This window comes from Lipophrys pholis (genome assembly GCF_963383615.2).
Source record: "Lipophrys pholis genome assembly, chromosome: 14".
Classification (NCBI taxonomy): Eukaryota; Metazoa; Chordata; class Actinopteri; order Blenniiformes; family Blenniidae; genus Lipophrys; species Lipophrys pholis.
The window spans coordinates 16,151,434-16,168,466 of NC_137633.1; the positions used below are offsets into that span (position 1 = coordinate 16,151,434).

Sequence of the window (17,033 nt, forward strand, 5' to 3'; positions counted from 1 at the left end):
AGAGCCGCTTCCCCCGGCCGCCCCTGCTCTGGCCTGGACCAGACAGTAGCCACAGTGTCTATGTGGCTGTTGAACCCTGGTGCAGGCACTGTGTGAGTGTGTGTCTGTGTGCATGTGGGCTTCCACTCCTTCCATCATAGTTTAAAGAAGAGGCAGACTGTCCTAATGTGTGTGAATGATGAAAAAAGTGACACACACACACACACACACACACACACACACACACACACACACACACACACACACACACACACACACACACACACACACACACACACACACACACACACACACACACACACACACACACACACACACACACACACACACACACACACACACACACACACACACACACACAGTATGAGACATCAACATAGAGCAAATGCTCTGCTGCTTTACCTGAACCTGGTAAATTTGTGTTTCTCATTAGTATTTCAGTTAAGGTAGTTGTGATAATTGGGATATCAAGAAAGTTTTGGTTTTGGCTTGTTACTGGTAATTTCAGCTTAATATAAATTATCGTATATCAATAAAGTTATAGGCAAATTCTAGGAATAAGACAAAATGTCCTTGTCAGGTATTTTTCTTTTTCTTGTTTTATGATGTACAGGGATATTTGCTTTACTTCATTATCCACTTTTGAATTTAATCATGTCTTAATGTCTTAACCCCAATCATTTACTTTGCACATGTTGTGATTTCGATTTGAAATTTTTGAAAAAATTGTTGCACTTCTGTGAAGACTGATTTCCATCTAATTGATTGAAACACTAATTCACACACAAAAAATTAACCCTTTGGAAAATCTAATATCGGCAAATGTCTTGCAGGACAGATTGATAAAATACCACAATAATGTCAGAGAGGACAGGCGAGAGGTAAAAGAGAAAAGGCCTATATTGAAAGTAATTTCTGTGACAGGGAGAACTAGTATCCACATGGACAGAAGTGAACAAGAAGACCATGAAGCAGATTGAGACCAGCTACACGGTTCTCAACTATGGCCTTACTTAGGAGAAGTATTGTGTGTCCAGAAATGTCAGGTAGAAAAAGAACGGTTTCAATCTATACTGCTTTATTCCCGAAGCCAGTAGCTTCATGTAAGTGTCTATAATTTTACTTTACAGGAAAATGTGTGCAGTTTGACCTCCACTGCTGAGTGTGAAATAAGAAACACTTAAATATTCTGCACTGTGGGGATTTGGATAATTTGAGAGCTTGCCTGGGTTCAGACATTGTGTCTGTGCATTGCTGCGTACCCCATATGTGTCTAAACGCCGGTGGTGGTGGTGGTGGTGGTGGTGGTGGGTGGGTTGGGGGGGGGGGGTCAGGGGACGTCAAAGCAAGATATTTCTATATTGTTCACAAAGAGAGGACGGAAAAGAGGCGGTGGGCACAAACAAATGGACAGAGCGGTAAACGAGAGGAAACTTTACCCATGGGTCAGCCTCAGAGGGAAGATATATTGCCCATGGGTCAGTGAAGAGAAAGGACGGGCAAAATCCATATTGGTCCGTCTGCCTTGCCCCCTTTATATAGTGATAAAATATTCAAATCCAGCCATTACTTCACATTAGGCTACTCTGTAGAGATGCCAGGGAGAAAACCACAGAATGTATACATGCCGGTTCGCACACAGTTTTGGTGCATTGATAGTTACATTAAAATCTCTTCCTCCCATTAGAGGCATAGCCCTCATCCGGACTTACGTCTGACATTTAAGGTGTGTTCACATGTATGTGGGGATGTGAATGTGCTCACACACACATGTGTGTTTGGACATGAGTGATGTCTACATAAAAGGCATGATCAGAGACTATTTCCCTGAAGGGGACATCAAAGTAATTGGGGCGCTAAGTGTGCTGGCCAGTTTTTGTAGGTCTGGGTATAAGAGAAGCAGCACTTCGCTTGTCAGAGTTCATTCTCACCTCCACACACACACACACACACACACACACACACACACACACACACATACACACACACACACAAACCTAAATGACTCTTTCTCTCTATTATGCTCAAGACTGATGACTATATGGTCTGGTAGCCTTGTCTGGGTGTTTCCTTCTGAGTAAGCGCTGTGTCAGGAAGACCTGAATTTGCGTTGGTGTAAGTGTATGTGTGAGAGGGGGGTGGTGTTATCAGGATGCAGACATACTCACTATTTCTTGTTATTTCTTTATATATTTTTTTAATAAGTTGGCTTGATAAAGATCGCCTAACTTCATCACTTTGCAGAACTGCCTAATGCTTAGCTCATTCAAAGCATATAGTTTCTTACACTTTCAAAGGAAAACAACATTCCTCCAGCAATTATTTTCGACCACTTACCGCTTTCGTTATCAGTGGATGATGTGGCAGCAGGTGCAGCTTGGTCAACATTTAGTGTCTAGCCAATGTATTTCAAGGTCTGCTGACATTTTAATAATATTTTTGCATTTGGGAGCTGAAAACACAGTGACGGTGCCTCTCCCTTTATATAAGTTGGCCTGCCAGTGTGTGTGTGTGTGTGTGTGTGTGTGTGTGTGTGTGTGTGTGTGTGTGTGTGTGTGTGCGTGCGTGCGTGCGTGCGTGCACGTGTGAATTACAATGAAGGATACTGACGGTCCTCACAGTCCAAGCCAGGTTCCCTCTAATTAGAGTTTAGATGGGCAACGAAAGGTTGTTTCCTAAGGATGTGTCAAACTGCTACGCTCGATTAAGACTTAGAAAGAAGAGGAAGTCTTTTAATAATTACCATTTTTGCACAACTCTGGAAAAAGACATTCAGTTTTGTGCCATTTTCCAAGTTGTGTGGGAGGTAAAACTGGCAAGCCCCTGACTTCTCTCCTGCTCGTGTGGTTCTTTTAGGGCACAGGGTGAAGTTAGAAGACCCTCAGAAGATGCAATTCTCGGACAGGCTGTCGGAGATTGAGCGCTACCAGCGGACAATGCGGATAGGCCCGGTGAACAACAATCCCCGCCCCATACATCAAACCCACCTCAGCACCACGCCAGGTGAGGACCAGTGACTGACAACCAATCAGAAACACCACATCTCATTTTCACTGCCATCATTCAGAAGTAGTCCTTTAGTAAGGCAAACATATCTTGATTTATTTGGCCAGAAGGTAAGTAATCTGTTCTACGTCAACGTTAAGTCTTGAGAGCTGTGTGTTGACCATTAAAGGGGTGAAGCTCATGTCAGTTCTGTCCCTGGATGCCCTTGCGTTGATGAGGTCCGCGGCCCCACAGCACGCAGGGGTAGAAACTGTGCGGCCAGGTGGCACAACGGGGTGCGCTGCCAGCCAGAGTTTTGGCCCGGGTCAGCCAAAGCTGGCCTCCGCACACACTCCAGCCTCAGGAATGTAACAGCCACCCGCTACCTTGGCAATCACGTCACTCTGAGACCGGGGGCTGAGACTCAGACTGAGGTGGTACGATCGAGGGCAGAGAGGGTGGGAGGCTGCCGGGGACAGCTGCGTGGGTGACGGCTGGACCGAGGATGAGTCTTGGTTCTCCGCCGTATGTCAGAGCCCCTTCAACAGGACTTGCCATGTCTGGAGGTCTGAAAACACACACTCCTCTCTCCCGCCCACTCTTTGGTTCACATGCTGGCTAATGAATCTCATTACCTTTGTATCAGCACGCTGCCGTGTACGGGAGGGTTTGTTTGGGAGCGCTGAGCCGTGTGTGGGTGGAACTGTATCGCTGTGTAACACAGCCGTACAGTGTTTGGCCTTGTGCTTTAGCTTAGCCAGTGCTGAGTCACCACTACAGGCCTATCTAACAGCTGACTGGCAGGGAAAACTGGGTTTTTAACCCCCCCTCCCCCCCCCCACGTCCTTAATCATGTCCATGTTGATATCAATTTTGTTTGTCCGCTCGGGCTGTACCGAGCTCAAAAGATGTCAGCCATTTTTTTTAAATGCTAAAAATAAACAGCTCATAGCTTTGACACAATACCGCCAGTGTGATGATCATTTTTGATGGTTTCAAACTTTGGCATGAGTGCACGAGGTTCTCTGCCAATAAAAAGCCCCCTGCAGCTAAGCTTCTATTGGGGGAGCGTCAAGTTCCTGAGGGAGATGGAGAGGTGTACAGACACAGTCCAGACAGCAGACGAAGAGCTTCGCTCTCGTCTGCCTCGCACGGGATTAGAGGAGGAATTAGAGCATCACAGACTCGCCGTGCTTCAAAGGGTTGCAAATGTTGCGACACGCACACATGTACAGTGCACACGCAGGGAGAGCAGACACAACACTGTTAACAGCAGTTGGAAGTGTCAGACGTTACAGGCCTTGAGATTCACATTACAGCTGCCGGTGAGTGGAGGCTGTCTACAAGAAGTGTGTGTCTGTGGGTGAGATGGGGGGGGGAGTTAAAAACCACACACCTTAATCTGTGGTATTACCGTCATGATGGCATACCGCAGGGCAAGAGCGGTAAAATAATTAAAATAACAGGGCAGAGGGCCTTTCTCCTTCCAACCTCAACTATCTGTTAGAGCAGGAGCATGAATATGTATGTTCACATCACAAGGAGTGCCCCGGTATGTGTAAAGGATCGTACACAGACAACCCTGCTGCAGTATTACAAGCAAAGCTCAAACAAAAATAGGCTTGTTGTAATAAATCCCATTCAGAGACACAGCGAAGTGTTTACATATCAACAGCACACACGTCTCTGCTCCTGACAGGCCCTGCCAGATGCTGTTGTACTTTGCAAATACTTTAAATCCCACGGCCTGTTTGTTTGAGAATTGCCGGGTGATAGATCGCCCATCAACACATTATAATTAAATGGATTCCCATCTTGCTGTTACAAAAGATGTTTTCCATTATCCAGAGGCTGAAGCCTCGTTTCACCCTTTGAAGATGGCTAAAAAAAAGAAAATACAGTGTCACCTCCTCCTCCTAAAGCTTCTCAACTTCATTTTGTTTTCTGAAATACTGTCTCAGTTTTGTTGTCAACAGCCTCCAGACATCTGCTCAACACTGCCCATGGATTTGAAAATCCTGCACACACACACACACGATTGCACCATAGGCACATTGAAAATAAAAAACACAGTTTCGTGCTAGTGTTGCAAGTCCTCCGCTAGTGCCCCAGACAGACAGGGTAATTAAGAGCTCATTACAGTGCATGCAGTAACAGGACTCCTGCACGCCGGCAGACGCTACACTCGCTGCTTGTTTTTCTTCTTCTGTGGCCACAGGTAAGCCTGCTAGACATGTGGAATGATTCTCAGCAAGGGTGGAGGGAGTGTGTGTGTGTGTGTGTGTGTGTGTGTGTGTGTGTGTGTGTGTGTGTGTGTGTGTGTGTGTGTGTGTGTGTGTGTGTGTGTGTGTGTGTGTGTGTGTGTGTGTGTGTGTGTGTGTGTGTGTGTGTGTGTGTGTGTGTGTGTGTGTGTGTGTGTGTGTGTGTGTGTGTGTGTGTGTGTGTGTGTGTGTGTGTGTGTGTGTGTGTGTGGTTGGTCATAAATGCGTGGTTCAGCTAGTCCAGTCAAGCAAATCCGACACTCAGACAATCAAGTACTAAATTGTTATTCTGGTTTTCAAAACCTCAAGTGAGCTACATGTGTATACTATATGTATCTGTGGGTGGCAGAGTGTAGTTCAGCGCCTCCAACATCTCACCGTGACATTGCATCTTTGAAAATAAATACGCGCGTATCTCCGGTCTCATGGAGAGCCAGCCGCCGAGTGAAAAGTAGATTTATGTCAAAGTTAAAGGTGGAAAACACGTTACACTTTTAGATTAATCCATTTGAAACACAAGACGGAACTCAACAAGAACCCTGGCAGAGCCTCTAACAGAAAAACCCCAAAGTAAAGTTCTCTTTCAACATGAATGTCTTTTAAGAGTGTGGAGAGAAAAAATAAAGTGCGGCATCAACTTAATCATCCAAAAAGGAAAGTCATGCCACTTTTGAGGTGGTATCATTTAACATGTTATTTGTTCTAACACCTGCGTGTTCCCCCTCTGAAGATGAATATCAAGATACGAGCATAACGTTCCACCATCATGTCAACTGCTTGGTGCTTTGATGAAGGGGTGTGTGTGTGTGTGTGTGTGTGTGTGTGTGTGTGTGTGTGTGTGTGTGTGTGTGTGTGTGTGTGTGTGTGTGCATCTGTGCTCTTGTAAAGCTGCCCACCCAAAATACTACAGCACAACTGTGTAGACATGATATATTACCCACTTACTCAGCTTCTTTCCATTAATGCCACTTCCACAAATGCTGGTACCTCTGGCCCGGTCCTGCAATACACATCTGCTGCAGCTGTGCTTTGGCACCATTCAGCATATCCAGGTTGTGGGCTCTCAACTGGACTTAACTCGAGAATGTCCCGTTTGAAGGAGTACCAACCCGACGCAGCCATGCCCCTCCCGCCTAGTCCACAGTGACCACACTGTTTACTCCGCATAAACAAGGTTGCCGGCCCCCCAAGGTTCGAGGCGGCGCTATGCCACCGCCGCAACCAAGAGGTCTCGGGCTAATTCACACGTCCAGAGTGACATGATCAGCCAATTAGAAGCGAGGGTGAGACAGGAAATTAGCGCCGTCAGGTAGCCGTGGTGTGGACTTTTGAGTTTAGCCGTCACGCTCGTGGGGTTTCATGCTGATTCCTGCCAAACGCAAGCAGGAAGCTGGCCCTCTGAAGCAAACACAAGTGAAACAAGCAGGGATGTGGACCAGTCCTTTAGACACTTTGTTTTACTTCTGCACTCCATTATTTACATAATATGTCAATGGCCACCACAGAGTTTATTTGTTATGGTGCCTGAAAGCTTCACTTGTGGTTACTCTCTTTATGTGACCCTGAGATGAATAATTCAAACTGAAAATGTTTCTTTTCTTCCCCAAAAAATCTTCTGAAGCCTCTTTCTCCTTGGAAAAAAAACAAAAAAAAAGACAAAGAAAAAGAGAAGTGAGAGCAAGTTGTTTCTTACCAGACTCAACTGTTTGTGTAAGTTATAATTTCACATCAGAGTCAGACTTGAGTTTTACATTTCAGCAATTACAGAAACTACATGAGAGCCATGAACAGTCTCTATTGAGTCTGGGGAGAGGGGAAGGGCGGGTGGACGGCGAGCTCTCAAACAGAACATAGGATTTTTCAGCCCGTGTGTTTGTTTTTGCTCACGTTATAAGTGAGGGCTCAAAAGACATATCAAATGTCCCACATAGCTGAGCCAAGGCCGTGTTCCTCCCCTCTCGAACACGCTCTCTTTCTCCCTCTTTCACTCGCTGGCGTCGCTCTTTCTGTCTTGCTCGCTCCCCTCACATTCTCTGCCTGTTGCGACGCCTGGGGCCTGAGCGAAACAGGAAGCCGGCACAAGGACTAGTATTCACTGTGTCTCAATGACACGCTTCATTACGGCGGGCGCGTTACATGTCTCAGAGGCGTTGCTGGGTCTGGAGTCACGAGGATGGACGCCATTTTGGCTCAAACGCCTCCTTGGCGACCCCCTTTCATCTACACGCGTGCTTCAAAAGCACCGCGCGTGTTTATTTGTGTCCTCCCCAAAACTACACTGGCACCACCCCAAGGTGACTTATTAGTGACGTGCCCACCGCTTCTTCCCATTTCAGCCCCTGCCTTCTCTGCCCCTCGGCTCCACCCAGGGGGTTGGTCCTCTTATTAACAGGGGTAATCTGTGCCTCTGGTATTGACGTTGTCTGCTGGCCAATCAAAATATTTGAAGGAAATGTTTATTTTCTTGAGCGAATCGCACCAGCTGCTTGCAAGCCTTTCTGAATAAGGCCATTTATGTGTAAGAATTTGCCATTGTGAGGCATAGTGTAGGTCCTCTCAGTGACTGAGTGCTGATTTGGGCCTTTGCAAAGGAAGTAGTGGAGCTCCAGGGAGAAGCACAGCTCTTACACATGCTGAGTCGAGTGTGGCTATAGGTGAACAGCACAGTGCCGGCGCCCCCACCTCTCCCCTGCCTCTGGCATCCTTCTCCATCCTAATTGCCGCTACAGGAGATTGGGAGTTTACTATATTGCGGTATTGCAACAGAGGAGGACAGAGCCAAAATGAGGCTTATTGTGGCTGTCATGATTAAATTAAAACACCACAAGAAAAATGTGGTTATATAATATGTGCTTTCCTGTCAAAGCAATGAAAATATATATATATGTTTATGAAAAATTTTAAAGAATAAAGGTCTGTGGACTGTACCTTTACCCTTCTAGTATGTGACCACACCAAAGGGGATATAAAAACTTTTCAGCCCCCATATCTCCATTTGGGGTGTGTTTTAGCTTCGGCTCTTTGTGGGATACTTTTCTTTTTCCGGAGTCTGTGTTACTGTAGGGTACTGTGATTGAATGAACATGTGTCCTTAAGGTGCCAGAGAAACTACAATAATTCAAATCCCATGCAAGGAGTAAAACCAGAATCTTGCAGCAGCAAACTCGGCAGGAGAACGGACTGAGAGGTGTCATTTTGCCTTTATGTCATAGCACATGTTTTTTTTTGATTGCTTAAAATGATACAAAAGCTAATAAAACCATTCTGTCCTCTAAACTGCCTGGTTCCACAACATGTAATATGGAATATTTGGTCAGAGGCGCGTAGACTAGACTACTGTACAACACAGGTGTTGTGACGTCTATGTCCAGGGAGCTCTGTGCAAGTTGTCTAGTAACAACTGCACTGTCTCAGACCGAGAGCAAACAACAGGCTGTTTGTGTCAGTCGTGCTGTGGTGTGACCAGTGAGTGTGAAGCAGGGTCCCACGCGTTGGGCCAGCAGGTCCCTGATCCTCCTCCGCTTCCTGACAGCTCGGCTGGACAGGCAAGCAGGTTTCTCTTCTGTCTATCCAGGGTCTCGACTGAACGACCCCAAAAATATCCCATAGGCACCCATCAAGCATGTTTTTCCAAGGCTGCTCTCACCCTGGTGTGAACAACCAGCCCTCCTCTTCCCAGTCATCGCTGCTCAGTCAGCAGAGGCCAACCTGTGACAGGAAGACACATCTCCAAACCGCCAAATGTCAAGACAGTTTTGACTAATCTGGCATGAGGGATTTTTTTGTTTTTTCAGGACAGTAGTTTAGCTTTCTACGACACAAGCAGTGACTCCCTCACATTGTGTACACATAAAACCCACACCTTTCTAGGTCTTGTGTTTGTTTTCACATTCTGCCCCCAAAACATTATCCAGAGTTTTCAAGAGGTCCAAAGTGTTCACCTATTGTTCATATTTTGTGTTCCAACAGCCCTGTGGCAGGATCAAATGGATACCCCAGCTCTGAAGACCTGCAAGGTGGAGGAGGACCTGAGACCATGGCCAGGTGCGACCACATTGCCCGTCGTCCTGTTTTAAGTTGTTTTTTTTGTGACTTTGGTGGTTCACTGTACAAAAGTATGGCCTTTGAGGCCATGATGGGTTTACCGATAACTGGAGAAAGTCAAGTCTGGGGAATATTTTCACCCATACTGTCACATTACAACCTGTGATTCAATCAGAAATTAAGATCATTTTTGGAAGGAAATCTGTTTTTAGCAACCAAATTTAGTTGAAACCCAGACTTCTAATCTTGGTGGTGATACTCAAATACTGGAGAGGCATCCAGCGTTAAAACAGGTCTGTGGTGCAAGTTACAATGACTTGCTGTGACAATGATTGTAGAAGGCAGCACATGAACAGCCACTCTCATTGCTTACGTTTCTTGTAAAACCAAACTGCAAACAATCCAAGCTGGTCCATGAATGAGCCATAAGTTGGATATCAGGTCTTTTTTGTATTTAAAGGATTTTCATTTGCGATTAAAGACACCCTAGTCTTGTTACTGTGACACAGTTTTGAAATGTTGATCTGAAGGATGCAGACCTAGAGAAGGAACCCAGCTAAAGGGTGTACAAATACTTTTCCTTTACTCACTCGACTCTCTTCATTTAAGTTGTTTTCATAAAGTGTTTGTTAGTTTCTGAGACGTAATCATAGTTTGAGACACGATCAACAAGCACCGGGAAGGATGAGGTCACTTCTAAGCAATGGCACTAATTACTAAGTGTGTAAAATACAGTGGAGATAATTGATGTGCCTTGTACTGCCAACGACAGATCACACCTTCCAAATTGTACATCTTTACAAATACATCAAAGCAAACTGAAAAGTTCCCAAATAATTTATTTTAATTAGTAAATTCTGAAAGCTTGTTCAATTCAAAGCGTAGTGAAGGCGATAGAAAGGCAGCCATAAGGAAGGGCGTGCCATTCGTTGCGACAATTTTGAAGTGCGTTTCATTTTGCCTTTCGGGGCATACTAGATCTCAGAACATTCCTAAAATGCCCCCACCCTGTCTTCTTCCTTCTCTCTTTTATGCTTTTCTTGTGCGATTTGGAACTGCGCTGCACTCTAATAGCCCACTCAGCCATCCATACGTCCCCCGTGTAGAAACCGCCACACCAGGCGTGCTGACTCATTCACTCGCACAGTCATGTGGACCGACAATTAAGAATTAAGAATTAAAAGAGATGTAGGCTTGCTGTGGTGATTTGAAATTTTTTTTTCATACAAGTTAATAAATGTCATATAAGTTGAAAACAGAGAGATGACGGCTGAATCACTGAGAATTATGTACTTACGCACATCACTGTTTGTGCAAGGCATTTTGTAGCTTCGGTGCAAGGTATTCACAGCTGTGTGCCAAATGTGATTGACAGGAATGGTGAGTGAAAGTATATGTTTGAGACCTTAAAGCCTGAGCTCCAAATGCCAGGACATCGAGTCGGAAAAGTGAAAATGACACGAACTCACATGGCACAGGTTTTACTTAACAAACAGACATGTTAATCATGTCACCATGTTTGTTAATGCATTAGGAAAATCTTGTGCGTTTTTGTCATCTCAGCCTTTCCTCTACACTGCACACATTGCATGTCACAAGATGAGAACATGCAAAATCCTTTCCATTCACATGATAGAGTGCGAAAATGGATGAGGCTTTGGTGGTGGTGGCCATGGTGCCACACTCCAGAGGTGATTATCATTTGCATCCGACATGATGCTCCGGCCTCAGAGCCATAGCACTTGAATAAACACCTGGAGATCATTTGAGTTCATTTGGTTTTATGCAGCAGCAGCAGCAGCAGCAGCAGCAGCAGCAGCAGCAGCAGCAGCAGCAGCAGCAGCAGCAGCTCTGCCATGTCAGCTCTGCCCTGGTATCAAATGTGACAGTTCATCTGAAAGCCATCGACTGTTAAAACCACCCAAACCAGTTAGCAAATCAAACACTCATGACTTCTTTAAAATTATTGGCTCTTTGCTATAATAAAAAACACAGGTCAGAAAAGTTTTATATTCAAAAGGGTGACTCCTTCTTCTGCGCAACACAGTGGGACTTTTCCACATCCCTGGGCGGGTTGTTCCTTTATCTCCATTTTACTTCCCTCCACTTATTTGCCTGAGACACCATTCCCTTGGTGCTGGCCGTCACAGTTTGCATCGAACCTGAGTAAACATTTCACAGGTGAGCGCCTGGATTTGCATCTCCCCATTGCCAGCCACCACATTCGGACACACACACATAAGCTGATGCACAAAGACGTGACCGCCTCAAACCTGCCCTCATGTTAACAACCAAAATCAGTTTCTCCTGTAGGCAAATGAGACAAACCTCCAGCCATACCTGGGTTACACGCTTGAGTGTGGACTAGTGGACTTCTTGAGCTAAACAGAAGGGAGGAGGACCCTGCTTATGGTGTGGCAGGATTAAAAGAAAAAAAAGTCCAAGCCACAAGGCTTTAAAGCAATAGGAGGAAAGAGAGACCGCCTGGAACACTCTGTTCTCTATAAAAGCCCCGATTCCAAGCTACCCCGCTTCACAGACTGGGAACATCACAGACAACAGCCTCTGCCAGCTAGCCCTCTGGGGTCCATCCCTTCTCCTGTCCCTGCAATTTAGTCAACACGTTTCAGATGAGCCTAATGGAGATCATGTGTGGTTTTGTGCCGCAGAGGTTACAGGCAGCTACTACTAGGCTAAGCTCCCCTCTGCCAAAGATACACCACTGTTACCACAGCCGCAGCAGCGAAAGCCTGTACTTATACTGGGTGGGGGATGCAGTAAGGTATGTAATGTAGTTAAGATGGAGAAAAGGCAGTCTGCAGAACGTTTGCTTCTCAATTACACATCGGCTTGTTTAGCCCTCTCCTCCAGAGGGAGCTACTGTACTGTGTGGAGAGTTTGGAGGTGTGTGGAGGTAGTGGACTCCTCCTGGCTCGCAGCCAAAACCCTGAGACTGCACAAGCCCATTAAGGTGTTGTGATAAGTGTCCAGTCCAGTTTCCTGTGACAGAACACAGGAGTCGATCCCCACCGCAGTTTAGACAACACGTTTCCACCAGCTCCAATTAAATGGAGATCATGTGTGGGGGTGGGCCCCGGCAGCAGCAGCCAGAGCCATCATGTCCCCCCGCGCCACAGATCCCCTCCCCTGCCTCACCCCCGGAGCCTAAATTTAGCACAGACAGGGAGAGATGAAGGGACAGACAGAGCAAAAGGAGAGAGAGCAAGCAGGAGGAAAAGAGGAGGGAGAGGGAGGAAAAGCTTTTTGGGAGTCCGGTAGGAATTAGCAGACTGACTCCACTTCACCCGAATCAACAGCAGCTGAAGGCTTGGATTTTCTTCGTGTGAAATCAGATATGGAGTCTGACTGCCGTGCCTGGTAAGAGTCTGGAAAAAGAAACAGGCCCCACTACACCAACGCCAACTTCCCTCATCCCAAAAAGAATAGGAAATTCAACTGCAGGAAAGTGTTGACGAGAAAAAACAAAGAGTATAGCAGGGACCATGGAAATTGCAAAAAGAACAGATATTTGCAGCTGAAAATGGACCCAGTTCTCTAGACATAGGGAAAAGACATTTCAACAAGACTGTGGCACGCAAGTTTGGCATTCTCCCCCCTCAGGGCTGTGGCGTGCAAGCGCTTGCTATTTCACAAATACAAGCTCTCTTTTCTCTGCCATCCAAATTCACATTTTACACTTGCAGTCATGTGGCCACGCTGGGCCCATGAAAGCCACATGCCGACAAACAAAAACTCAGAAAAAGTGTCTGAGTGTGTGTGAGTAGGTGTAGAGGCGGCAGGTGAAGACGGAAGCGGTGTGCAGGTTGACATCAGGTATGAGGAACTCTCCTGGCACGCCACCAGATTAAGGCGTTTACAGTTGCAGAGTAGTTCACCCTGGCAGTTGGCCACATTACCTCCTAAGCAAAAAATCCAAAGTGTCATGAGTACAATGAATCAACATGTTCAACTTGTCAGGCAAGACTTATATTTTCACACCTTTCCACGGGAATTATATCGACAGCTTTGAATCTATAACACCCACAATGGCAGTGTGTCACTCACCTGGTTTTACTGTGAAGTTGTATTTCCTGACTGGCTTTGTGCTCATAAATCAAAGCCTTGATTATCCGTTGAACTGAAAGGAACTTAATTAAAGTAAGTGTGGGATCCAAATATAACTTGAGCTGCAGAAGGCAGCCATCTCAATTCCCGAGACAACTGTGATTAGGTTCATAACCAGAGCTCGCTCTGTAAGATCGGCCAGTATGACTCTTATGTAACATAGTGTTTGAGTTTAACTTATTTGATCACACAGCATAGAGACCTAAAATCTATGAGACGCAACCCTTCATCTCCGACATTCACACAGCCTGTCTTCTCCCCATTTGTCAGCGGAATAAATTAGAAAGTGTCCGGTGAAACTGAAGTCCTAACAGCTGGGTTCAAACGTTACTTGCGAGATTACATGTCGCAGTAAACTCTGACAGCTCCTTTGACTGTGATACACGTTAGTTGAGAAATTCACGGTGGACAAGCCGTTGAACTCCCTCCCCTCTCATAGTCTCTCCATCGTCTTGTCACTGTCGCCTCAGTATGATTTACAGCGAGTGGTTCTACAATGCGACAAGCTGTCAGTGTTTACACAAAGCACCCCTCACTACGGACAATGTTTCTTTTCATTGCTCTGAGAAGGAAAACTATACATTGCTCTCCGTTTGGAGGAGTGGAAGGAGGGCTGTTGCGAGGGGGCCTCTTCAGAACTTTGGTCTTGTGCATGTGGCTGTGGGATGATGTGCTGTCAGTGCTTGATGACTGTTATTAAACCAAAAAATGTCTCAGTTCATTACTTTGAGCAAACATTTCCACGGACCGGTGTATCGCAAGAAATCTGAGCTCAGGATTGGAGGTTTGGGAGCGTTTGGTGGTCTGGAAATGTGGGTCGAATAGAATTTGTGAAATCTCAGAACCCCTCGTTTCATAATCACATGGCTCACAGTCTTTGGGGTTTTTCTTGAATCTTTTGTTTATTGTGTTTTTGTTGACAGGCACGACAGATCTCTTCCAGCAGAGGACCACCTTCCCGTCTCTGTCGCCGCTGACTGACCCTCGCTTCTCTGACCCCCGTATGCACTACCCCGGGGCCTTCCCCTACCCTACCAACACTTCCAGCACTGGCATCAGCGGTCTCAGCATGTCCGCCTCATCTAGATACCACACCTATCTGCCACCGCCTTACTCAAACAACCAGTCCCAAAACTTCCAGTCCAACTCTTACCTGTACTACGGCACAGGCTCCGGCTCCTACCAGTTCTCCATGGTGGCGCCCGGGAATGCCGGAGGCGAGCGCTCCCCAACCCGCCTGCTCTCTTGCTCGGGGGCCACGGGTGCGGGGGGGACCAACAGCCTGATGAATCCAGGCCTGAATGCCCAGAGCGAGGGCGTGGAGGCCGATGGCAGCCACAGCAACTCCCCCACCGCCATGAGTGCCTCGGGCCGCTTGGATGAGTCTGTGTGGAGGCCTTACTGACTGTCGGACAGCGCCGCTGTCAGATGAATGGGAGAGGACGAGGAGGAAGAAGAAGTGAGGAGGATGAACAAAATAAAGCTGAACACTGAAAGAAAACGACAAAAAAAACCAAAAACCAACAACCAAAAAAAAGAATAATGCTGCATGTATGTCTTTTATTTCTCCAGCACTCGCTTTGAAGACTTTTCTGCTTTCACCGACTCTCTTCAGACTTTCACGTGTTTTGTAAAATTGGAGCGAACTCCTGCACTGTGCTGACACATGTACGCTTAAAGAACGACAAAAGCCATAAGAGATGAGAAGTCTTTCGCCAGAGACTGTAAATAGAAGCGCGGGTAAAATACAGGGGAAGCCATTGTAATGTTTCGGGATCGTTTGTCCGGGGCAAACAGGTACTCATCAAAGACAAATGAACAAAAGGAAGGTACAGCTGATGAACTGAAACGCCACAGCAGACATTCATCAAACAGACGGACCCAACTCACTTGGGCCGGGAGGGGAAGAGAAGTCAGACGGGGTGTTTGCTCAGTGAATGACTGCTGACATCCTCACGGGGCACAGCTCCACTGCTGTAGCAATCGGTCCTTTTAAGCTTTAATATGTGTAAAAAATTGACATTGCAAAAAAAAAGACTTTGCCAGTTGTGAAAGCATCATCGGTTTCATCTATGTGCTCACAGTACTTGCTCAGTACTCCACCTTGTTGCCTAATTTATTATCCCGGTGGACACATCAGCCTTCGGTGCTACGATAAGCCATGGACGTTCAACACAGTCGCTGCATTATTGTGAGAAAAAGCATTTTGAACTGTCAGGACTCGTGCTTTAAGAAATGAATTCTCCTCTGCTGTGTCATCAGCGTATCACGTTTCGAAAAGGACAATGGCTTATATTTTGAGGAATGTAATAGACAAAAGCAGAGGGGGTTTATTGGTTTTTCATTTGGTTTTAGGAATGTTGGAGTCTTGCTGTCTCTGTCCTTTGTTTCATTTAAAGTTCGTATTCAAGCCATTTTCTAAGAAGAAAAAAAAAAAAGTCCTAGTCTGGTATTTTTGAACTGGATGACACAGTTTACTTTTGATATTTATTTGAGCCAAATTCTGAGGAAATGTATGCATATACCCCAAATCCTTAAGCATTTCTCTCGACTTTTCCTTTTTTTATATATATAAATACATATATATATATATACAGTATATATACCATGTTTTTGTTGTTAACTATAAATTTGGAATTTGTGTAATATATTGCTACTAAATTATGAAAAAAACAAAACCTTTAATGTAATTATTTTGCCTTCCAATGTAGCTTTGATGCACTAAAAACCTTTATTCCGAATGAACTATGCCCATCCGATTCTGTCAGTAAAAGAGAGCTGCAATCCTTTAACCAATTTCCAAACTGAGTTTCCTGCGCTAGAAAAAGCTTCATTTTTTTTGCACTATTAAACTTTGGCTTCTCTTCTTCTTTTTTTTTTTTTTTTTTTTTTTTTTTAGATATGTATTTACAAACACCTAAAATTGTCCAAAGCTAAATATGAAATATCCCTGCGAGAGTTAAACGACCCATTCAAAAGTTTTTCAACAAATAATGATTTCACTACTAAACCCCACAGGTGTGTGTGTGTGTGTGTGTGTGTGTGTGTGTGTGTGTGTGTGTGTGTGTGTGTGTGTGTGTGTGTGTGTGTGTGTGTGTGTGTGTGTGTGTGTGTGTGCCTGCGTGTGTGTGTGCGTGCGTGCCTGTGTGTGTGTGTGTGTGTGTGTGTGTGTGTGTGCGTGCGTGTGTGTGTGTGTGCATGCGTGCGTGTAAACATTCTCTTCAGGCATAAGGGCCTCGTTCCCCTAAACATGTGATCCTATTATCCCCAAAGAGAAGGAGGAGTGACGAAGGGATAGAAGGAGGAGGTGTGGTCAGAGTGGTGTCTGCTTACCAAAACCAAGGCAGTTATGCAAAAAGAAAAGAAGAAAGAAAAGAAAAAAAACTTGTCTTGTTGTGCACAGGCCCTTTGTTCTGAATAATCAGCGCTTTGAACCCTTTATGGCCCTAATTCTGTCTTTTCTTGTGTAATGCCCTCACTGTCAGCGCCAGGGGCTCACAGCTCTGCCAGTGGTTCATGTCTGCACAGAGGTACTTGGTACGAGTGGTGTTGGGAGTATTTACAATAACTTTCAGGTATCTAATATTCACTAAGCAAGTCCGTCACAACAATTGTGAC

At 45.6% G+C, this 17,033-nt stretch overlaps 1 protein-coding gene across 5 annotated transcripts in view; it reads left to right on the plus strand.

Annotated features, from left to right (window-relative positions):
* Positions 1-15,892, plus strand: part of runx3 (RUNX family transcription factor 3) — a 52,407-nt gene extending 36,515 nt beyond the window's left edge. For 3 of the 5 annotated variants that reach the window (XM_080479980.1, XM_080479978.1, XM_080479979.1), the window contains 3 exons: positions 2,857-3,003; positions 9,216-9,290; positions 14,339-15,892. In XM_080479980.1, coding sequence (XP_080336106.1) covers positions 2,857-3,003; positions 9,216-9,290; positions 14,339-14,820 — 704 coding nt within the window. In that variant the 3' untranslated portion in view covers positions 14,821-15,892. The remainder of the gene's footprint in view (positions 1-2,856; positions 3,004-9,215; positions 9,291-14,338) is intronic. The other 2 variants (XM_080479981.1, XM_080479982.1) reach the window with 1 other exon arrangement.
* The last annotated feature ends 1,141 nt before the right edge of the window (positions 15,893-17,033 follow it).